This window comes from Lepisma saccharinum, chromosome 13, assembly GCF_977018435.1.
Source record: "Lepisma saccharinum chromosome 13, izLepSacc3.1, whole genome shotgun sequence".
NCBI lineage: Eukaryota > Metazoa > Arthropoda > Insecta > Zygentoma > Lepismatidae > Lepisma > Lepisma saccharinum.
Genome location: NC_139241.1, coordinates 27,806,350 through 27,816,856, shown reverse-complemented (window position 1 = coordinate 27,816,856; position 10,507 = coordinate 27,806,350). Strand labels below are relative to the sequence as shown.

Here is a 10,507-nt window from a genome sequence, read left to right as displayed (position 1 = left end):
GCAAGTATTAGTGACAAGACATTATCGAAAAGGTGTCTCTTTGATTGGCACAAAAGGTTTTGAGAGGGCAGAGATTCAGCTCAAGACGATCCAAAGACAATGTTGATCACATTTTTTTATACTAAAGGTTTGATGCACTATGAATATCTGCCTGAAGGATAAACAATAAATCAAAACTTTTATATTCACATTGTTTACAATTTCATTAATTCCAGAATCAAGATTAAATCAGGTGATTTGTTTTTTTAAAAAAAATCAGATTTAAATCACTTTAAACAGATAATTTACAGAATAATGTACATAACGATTTTGTAGATATCAGAATCACTTTTGGTGAAAGTTAATTAATGTCGTAATCATTTAATGGCGTTTATTATGCTCTAAGAAAGGAAAGGAAATAAAATATATGTACTGTTGGGGAAAGCTCATACGAAAGGAAATGTAATATGTAACACACACTTCAATTATCTTGATTTAAAATTAAATAAATTTTATAGGCAAAAGTAGTAAACATTTTGTGTAGAAAAATATACAAAATACTAATCATATTAAACTGTAAATAGTGTCATTATCATTAAACTGTAAATAAAAATGGTAGCTGATATTTTGAAAATTATCATTAAAAAAATGCAAAAATTCAGCTAGAAAAAGTTTAAAAATTTTTTTAAGTTACAATTGTAAAGTACATCCAGAATGTTTTAATTTCACTGCAAGAAAAGATACTGAAATTATGTATTATACTTCCATTAACACACTCAACAAACATTTCCATAGTAGGCTCATATATTTAGTAGTAGTATCACAAACATAAAAATGTATATATATAAAAGCAAGGAGGGGCAAAAGGGCTAAATAAAGATCAAAGAAGGAGAAAGGAAACACCCACCAGATAGTGGAAAAATTCAGAATTTTCGCTAACTTTGTCGTAGCATCTTCGGTGTGAGAAGAAAGAGCTCACACTGAAGATGCTACGACAAAGTTAGTGAAAATTCTGAATTTTTCCACTGTTCAGTGAGTGTTTCTTTTCTCCTTCTATGATTTATATATACCGTGCGTCCATTTCGATCTGCAGCCGAGAGATCGGGAGAAGCGTGGCGGGCAGCACTGACGGAGATGCCGACATTTGTGGCCTGAAATGCCCGCTTATTTTTATGGACATATGCAGACATTTATATAAATATTGCAAAACGAGCACTAACCTGTGTTATAAGAGTATGGATTTAATTTTAGTAGCTTAGTGACTGTATGTGCCGATGATTTTGACACGCCCACCTCTTGTGAAACACGGCGTAGAGGTTTGTTTGGAGAACGTTCTAACGCTGCACCAATATCATCGAGTTTTGCTTCGGTTAGAATCCGTAGTTTTTGCTTAGGTGTTTTAAAATTTAACGATACAGTTTCTCGTAATTTAAGGACAAGATATCTAACCGTATCTCTGTGTGGAGTTGAAACGCATGGGAATTTCTGTACAAATTATTTACACACGTCTCTACACAAGTTTGTTTTCACGTAGGTACGTGTCATACATAAAAAATCTTAGTTCTAACGTGAATCTTGCGGCTGGCATTCCAATCTTCTCACTGACACGTCACACATACACACTACAATAACACAAACAAGTAACTGCAAGTAACCAAGAATAACACTCTTGCGCACAGTACGAAATTAACACGCTCTTGGTTTACATTGCTCGCCACTATATTTACAACTCTGTCTTCATCTAGTCGCGAAGGAACAAAAAACTCGAGCTCGGATATTTCGGATTGCGAGGAAGCTCACGAAAACCATTCACTTTTATCGGTTTCGTCTGCAGTGTAATCCTGATACAGTGTTGCACATTCGAAACCTCCAAACGATTCCCATCGCCACAAAACTCTTTCAAGGATATAAACTTAAGCAGGACGTTACTGATCAAAACCATGATTAAAATGCTTTTTTATCTGTGGCTCTTAACATCGTTTCTATAGCGTATTTATTTGTGTATATAAGAGCAGAACTTGGATGAATTACAGAAGAACTTTTGCATGTTATAACACAGGTTAGTGATCGTTTTGCAATATTTATATAAATGTCTGCATATGTCTATAAAAATAAGCGGGCATTACAGGCCGCAAATGTCGGCATCTCCATCAGCGCCGCCCGCCACGCTTCTCCCGATCTCTCGGCTGCAGATCGTTATATATATATATATATATATATATATATATATATATTTATTTATTTATTTATTTATTTGCTTTAATCAAACTGTTCAAATATTTTACAGATGGTCTTTTCTAGAAAAAGCCTTTCTATAAAAAATACATATCTATATGTATGGTCACAAAAACCACACCAGCAATTTTAAGTATGTTTTTTTTTTTAAAAAAAAAATTGATTTAAATAAAAAAATATTTCTATAACAAAAATTATGATTTTTATCCACCCTGCTCTAAAGTAATTCCTTTGTTCAAATTTATGTTTGAGTTTTAAGAGTTGAGTTCAATTTGAGATTACTCTGCTGAAACACAGGTGTTTCCAAAAAGATGGTTACACATGCATTGAGAAGCAGACATTAAGTGGACAAATGATACCCTATTTTCTAGATCATCATATATTCTGTTGTCAATAAAATATAAGGTTATTTCTTGAATGATCCTCATGTAACAACTATAATTCCTTTCCATATTGCAATTAAACTAGATAAAGGAATGAGAAGAATAACTCCTTCATATTCCAGACATTTGTAATAGGTTTCATTACTTTTGTGTAAAGTAGACACTGATATCAGTGTTGCCAACTACATTTTGTGTTGCTCTACAATTAATATCAATGTAAGCTTACTGTACTTTATGTAGCTCGTGTAGTCTTATATTATTGTAAAGGTACATTTTTATACATATAAATCCGTTCCCTGATGATGTGTTACTGAAAATGAGCTCTTGTGGAGCATTTATGGAGCAGGATGGAAAATTTGGGAGTGAAGATGGAATGTTCCCATTGGCTTCATTTATTTGTTTTCTGGGTTATGTTTCAATAACAATGCAAATGTGATTTCGTGGTGACAGTACGTGTGGATGGTGAAAGCGATCACCAAAATTAGTACAGCAAAATAAACAGGTATGAGGATATGTTTGTATGTTCTGTTCATTTATGATTAGACTCCTTGTCACTGATTCATATGTTAAATCACTCCCACAACACCATGAAATATGGGTAAAGTAAAGATAATTATTAAGATATTGAGAGCCAATGAAAAATTACTGTCCAACGTACTTTAATTTCCCACCAAATGTTTTTGGAGAGAGACTGACCCTAACTAACTGAGTACCCTGCTGAACATAATAATTTTCCAGCAAATATTTTAGAAAGAGAGAGACTCTGAACCTAACTGCTCACCACAGTAATTTCCTATCAAATGTTTTGTAGGAAGACTGAATCTAGCTTCCTAAGCTACTCCCCTATTAATTTCCTCTGAATGTTTTTAGAAAGAATTAACCTAACTGCTTAACCTAGCAAATAACACAAAAATAAATAGGTATATTTTACTTACAAGTCATACAACTTGTCATAAATTTGTCACACACTGAAAAAAATTGTTAGATGATCAAAAGTCAATCCGGCCACAAGTAGAGTAGCCATTTTATAAAGGACTGTTAGCATGAAACTACAACCAAGATGGAATTTTGCAGTGAGTACTTACATGAGGTTCTTAAACTAACAAATCTTCACAAAATTGTTACTCTAATGTATTTTTTTTTTTAAAGTTTCGAAGAATAATTCAAAGCATGTTTTAGAAAAAATGTCAAATTTATTATCTAAAAACTATTAAAATTATAATAATACTGTTGGTCAGAAAATGCAGTGCCTCCGCTTGGTACAGTCTGTGTTCACAGTATTCCAGATGTAGTTATGTAGTACTCTGTGGTTTTATTTAATTACAAGTATGGATTATAGTACGAGGAAGAATATCTAAATAATGTGACTTGTTAAATTCTAAAGAGCAGTGGATATGGAAAAAAGTATTCTTGCAAGTAATGTTGAAACATAAAGATATACAACTGTAGTAACTAATGTTCTTGTTAAAAGTTTGTATAACCACTGCTGGATATTAAAAAAATAATTACAGTAATGATAATATTAAAGAGGTTTTTATTGTTGCTGGTTAGGTGTGTATGTGTGCATAAGCTTGAAAAAGTTCTGGGGAACTGGAGTGAAACATCACAGCAGGAATAAAAAGCACTTTAGTAGTAACATTACTGTATTATTTTGTAACGATGTGCTAACAAACAGTCTGTGAGCCACATACATGCTACCTCTTTTTCTTTATTAATTGTTTGGCCACAATGTGACCTACTGGATTGAAAGTAGAAGTAGCAATAATCAAGGAAACAGCTGTTAAATGGAAAAGTGACTTGAACCAGTTACGTAGATGAAATATCTCACACGTTCCAACTATCATTAATTCAATTGCTGTGAAGATGAAAGTTGCGAAAAATATAAAATTTTGACATTGGATTAGCTGCCAGTAATTACTTCTGGTACACAAAACACTGAACTTGCAATGTACGGATACAAGGGGGTAATAATATAATGATAAAGAGGGCATAATTTCACTGATAGCATTTACAATTTAGTATGTTTGTGAATTGCAGTTGAATACAAAAGTGATAATCAGGGAATTAATTTATATGTAAACACATATTTACACATGAAGCTGAAATCAGTTATATTTTGTCTTATCTTTACACATCATTGCATGTACACTTGAAAAATTTAGTTTCTATTTTCCATATTTGTACATATATTAGGTTTTGGCTCATATTTTACATATTATATTTATTTCTAGATATTATTTTCATATTTCAGAACATTTCTCAACATATACCCATAATCATGCAATAACTACATGTCCCCGAGTAACCAAAAGAATTGGGTGAATTTCTTGCAAATAACTGACAAAGTCTGAGGCAATGATAAACAAACAAAAGTTTACCTTTTTTTATGCCCTCCAATGAACCGGTACCATTACAAAAAACATAGCTTGGAAACTACATGCAATAGAACAATGCTGTTGATAGCTAAATGACTCTCCAAGTTTATATATTTTTTTTTACAATTTTAAGTCCATATTTAATTGCATATTTTGGTGAAAATAACTAAATATGTATTTACATATTTTTACAACATACAAATCCGTTCCCTGGTGATAATATAGTTAATGCACGCTTTCCAAATGTTAAAATATTATACTAACCTTTCACTTTTATTAATGTACACACAAAATGTGCTTATGTATCCACATACCTATTTTAAGGAAGTGGCAGAAGGCCTGCGGTGGAAACTGGAAGGTCAGGTTTTGTTCAGACTGTGACTGCAGTTTCGAAACTGGATTCCAATTTCAGTAAAAACAGAAAAAGAGAATGGGTCACCTAATTTGCGATTTACAGGCAGAAGTCCTTTGACTTTCAGAAGTCCTCTCAGGGCAAAGGAGAGCAACAGACAAAAAGCAGCTAAGGATATAATTCAGAAGACTCCTGTCGTATCAAGGAGAGACCAGAAACAGAAGGACATGTTGCAAGAAGTATGTACCAACCAATAGAAGATTTCATCTCCTTATGCAACACAGAAAAATCAAGTAGAGAACCCTAAGATTTTTTTTAGCTATTGTTTTTAAAATTGTGTGAATTTTAATGGCATATAATTTTTATAAGGTATGATATGTATATATATATTTTTTATAAGGCATGAGATATACGTTTTTCAGTTTTTTATTCAGCTATTGTTTTTAAAATTGTGTGAATTTTAATGGCATATAATTTTTATAAGGTATGATATGTATATATATATATTTTATAAGGCATGAGATATACGTTTTTCAGTTTTTTATTCAGTTACTGGTTTAAAATTTTTTGTAAAAAAAATTCATGTGACTAATGTGAAGGAGATTTTTTTGCGAATAATTTCTTAAAATTTGATTAACAGATCTCTTGTTCTTTTATCTTCAGAAAATACTTTAACACCTTCAAATATCTGTTTTGATCTGTTCATTTCATTTGATTCTGGTGATCACTGTTACCATCCACATCGGAACTTCACCACAATTAATAGAATTAAATAAACAGGTATGTGGATATGTAAGCACGTTTTGGTGTACATTAATATCTTACCACATCCACATTCCTGTAACTTTCACTTTTAGTTGAGGAAAGATTGAATCGTTAAAACAATGCAATGTCCTGATATATATGGTTAAGTGAATGTTCCCACATATTCACGAAACAGGTAAAAATACACTATTTTAATGCTGCTATTCTAATGAATGTGATGTAGGACCCCACTAAAAATATCAATAATTCTATTCAAGTTTCATCTGTGCACGATTTCACTGATCAAATGGAAATAGTTGTTTTTAGCAGTTTCCACATACATAAAACTCTCGGGGAAAGCCACAAATGTGGCACACAAAAAGTTTACATTACTGCAGCATGATGCAAAGGGGTAACCCTCGAATGAACCCCTTCCCTGCCCTCCCCAGCCTGACAACTGTTACTTACTGCCGGCTGGGGAGGCATCGAGCGAGGGATTCTAGTCCGAATGATTCTACGATTGTCCGACGGGTGAATGAGGTCATCCTGATGTCGCCACTTCCACCTACGCTCTTGATCCTCGTGCCTTCGCCGGTCCACGTAATTAATAACGCAACTTGCTGGCACCCACACTAAAATTGACACTATCAGTACTGTACCAACAATGTTGTCTCGGAGAAACAGAAGGACAGTGTTAATGTTTATGTCTTCAATAATATCCCAGAATCGCTCCACGACATCTTGTATAGTTTTCTCACAGACTCCCTGAAACAAACAAAATAAAATTAGTTGCAAGAGACTCCACTATGCATTTCCTTTTACACAACATGTGTGTGCTATATCCGAATAATGAAAATTCACAATTGCTGCATATACAACACTCATATTTCATATTAACTGAATTTTGCAGGTTTTTATGAAATACTCTATCCCTTGTACAGCACTTTAGCTCAAAAGTTGATTTCTCTTATTTTTCCAGATTTTACAAGATCTGTAGGTCAAAGCTAGATGTTAATTTTTTTCCAAGTGTCTCTTATTGGCAGAATTAATCCATGCTCTTTTGTACATAATGCATTTCCACTCATAATAGTTAACTACTTCCACTCGATGCCTTCGCATGCTTCACACCACACCATCTCAGACGACAAAAGGCTGGTTATGTACCAGCTACATTATCATGCCACAAGACCATTCACTGCTCATGTAAACTACTGAATGCCTAAGAAATATAAAATCAAACCCAAGCAAAAGCAGCTATGTGAATTTAATATCTTATCTACAAATTTTTCACCTTTATGTGCAAAATTAATGTAGAATTCATATTTAAGTCGTTTATCAATATTCTGCACATGCACCCGAGACAATTTTTAGGCTTTTACTAAGAAAGTATTTTATATGCACAATGTAAATACTAAATGTTTTATTTAAAGTACATGCCTTTTTAAATATTTTTACTAACAGGTACATTTTAATTGCTTTTGGTGAATGATAAGAAACTCACTTATCAGTAGCTTTCAGCTTGACTAAGATAAGAATGTCCCTGTAGTGTTGTAATCACAGGACTTACAGGCACAAGGGAAGGAGAAGCAAGAGGAGAAAACAAATGATTGTGGACTTTTGTTTGTGATTTTGCTGGGGGCATTCTTGCTTTAGTTAAGCTGTACCAAAAAAAACTTTACATCTCAGTATTTAAAATATGATACTATACAAACACTAGTTTACAACTATACAGAAATACAATCTGGTAGACTTTCACTGTACATATTAATTGGGCAGATCAGGAGTAATACTTGATAAGCTTCACTCCAACCAAAATTGAGATAACATTGGGTTCAGTTGCTGGACAGTCTCCTGTTGCTCACACATAGTGAACAAAGTACATTCAGTAGGTGTTAATTGGAAAATAAACACAGGAAGATCTAGGTAGTACATAAGCCACAATGCAATGGATGAACTTTCACTTGCACTTTTCTGTTCCATACTTTTGTGGGTTATCACACACTCAATAGCAAGGAAGTTTAATTCAAAACATCATTCACCACAAGGCCTTCCCTTCCTGGCTCTTTCACAAATGACATACAGTGGAACCAATATTTTAGTTCCCCCACATTACACATATTATACATGCAAGCTTCATAGTCCCAATTAACCCTTCCCCTGTGGTTGCCTTGAAGAAGAAAAATAAATCCAAAAAGAAATCATCTATATATACAGGGTGACTGGTAATTAGATGTATTCCCTGAAAGGGGTTAAAGTAGAGACAATTTGCAATAAATTTGACCATATGATACCCCGTCCGAAAATTAGTAGTTTTCGAGATAATCGAATTTCTTTTGTTTCTTTAAAAAATGACAATTTTCCACATAAAAAGATGAATTGAGAAAAAACTGCTCATTGTATGTCACTTATTTCAGCGTTTTCTGATAGCTAACAAATAAGTGGTTTGTTGAAAAAAAAAGTTTGTCCCAAATAACAATCACATGTAAGTACCGGGTGGGTCTAAACTTACAAGTGATGATAAAAAAATGCACTCTTAGTTTACTTGGCAACGTATTAATAACAAAAATGGTATACCACGAAGTGTACAAATTACTTAAATTACTTCCTTGTGACATCTGCTATCCAACAAGGTACAAATGTTGCTAACATTCACATTTGTGTACAAGAAATAATACTTCATTCATCTTCATGTGAATGGAATCAATGAACAATACAATTAAAGAACATTACACGTCTTGCTCAAAGTGCGCACCTCCGTTACGAATGCAGGCATGCAGGTTTTTACGGACATTTGGTCTCTTAACTCGTGATGTGATGGTGTCCTTGATGTGTTGACCAGCTGTTAAGATCCTCTCCCTGAGCTCTTCTTGCGAGTTTACCAGTGTCTTGTCATGTGGCTCCAAATGTAAAAGTCGCAAGGCTTCAAATCGGGGGATCGAGATGGCCATGGAATCGGGCCACCTCGGCCAATCCATTTCTTTGGGTAATTTTCATCCAGCCACTATCGCACGCCCAGGCAGAAGTATGGATGGCCGTCATCAACAATCATTTGATCGAGTAATTTTTCCTGCCCCAAATTTTAAATGGCATCACTTATGAACATTTTTTGAGGAACGGGATGGCAATGTTGTTAGAGGATGTGTCTCTAGCTACAAGACGTGACATGATTTATCACCATGATGACTGCCCAGCTCGATCCCCCGATCGATTTGACGCCTTGCGACTTTTACATTAGGAGCCACATGACAAGACACCGGTAAACTCGCAAGAAGAGCTCAGGCAGAGGAAATTTACAGCTGGTCAACACGTCAAGGACACCATCACATTACAAGTTACGAGACCAAATGTCCGTAAAAACCTGCGTGCCTGCATTCGTAACGGAGGTGCGCACTTTGAGCAAGACGTGTAATGTTCTTTAATTGTATTGTTCATTGATTCCATTCACATGAAGATGAATGAAGTATTATTTCTTGTACACAAATGTGAATGTTAGCAACATTTGTACCTTGTTGGATAGCAGATGTCACAAGGAAGTAATTTGTACGCTTCGTGGTATACCATTTTTGTTATTAATACGTTGCCAAGTAAACTAAGAGTGCATTTTTTATCATCACTTGTAAGTTTAGACCCACCCGGTACTTACATGTGATTGCTATTTGGGACAAACTTTTTTTTTTCAACAAACCACTTATTTGTTAGCTATCAGAAAACGCTGAAATAAGTTCCATACAATGAGCAGTTTTTTTCTCAATTCATCTTTTTATGTGGAAAATTGTCATTTTTTAAAGAAACAATTGAAATTCGATTATCTCGAAAACTACTAATTTTCGGACGGGGTATCATATGGTCAAATTTATTGCAAATTGTCTCTACTTTAACCCCTTTCAGGGAATACATCTAATTACCAGTCACCCTGTATATATATATATAGATGCAAGTGCAATTTCCTTTCATCCTAAATAATAACTATAAAAAGGCTTGGTGCATAATGAAGCTAAGGAAAACAATCTATACATAGACTCTGCCACAAATAAACATTCTATATTAGGAAAGGTAAAAAGGTGAAGTTCCACTTGCATATAGCACTGCGCCATGAAGGCACAATAAGGGGACGTGGGGTTAGGGCCCACCTCATATTCTCCATCTCAGCCATTTTGGAGGTGATGTGATCAGCACCATGCTCCAGCTGACTTTACCCTCCAGGGTTGCCCCCAGGTACCCATTAATTAGAGGCTGGGTGAGCCCCAGAGCCACCTTATGTGGGGACAAAGTCGGAAAAATTCCAACCGTATATCACCCACTGCGGGAATCAAACTTGGGTTTTCCCACAAGCTAGTCATAAGTCCTACCGAGTACACCACATGACCACACAGACTAATTCCATATTACAAAAAAATATTTCTCAGGAACCGACAAAAGCATCAACAATGGATTGTTTC

The 10,507-nt window shown here is 34.4% G+C and overlaps 1 protein-coding gene across 1 annotated transcript in view; it reads right to left on the bottom strand.

Moving 5' to 3' along the window:
* Positions 1 to 4,852: 4,852 nt before the first annotated feature.
* The window catches only part of Tace (ADAM 17-like protease Tace), an 87,793-nt gene continuing 82,138 nt past the window's right edge, over positions 4,853 to 10,507 (bottom strand). Inside the window, exon 13 of the mRNA XM_083133980.1 lies at positions 4,853 to 6,833. Within this exon, the coding sequence (XP_082990106.1) occupies positions 6,453 to 6,833 (381 nt within the window). The 3' untranslated portion in view covers positions 4,853 to 6,452. The remainder of the gene's footprint in view (positions 6,834 to 10,507) is intronic.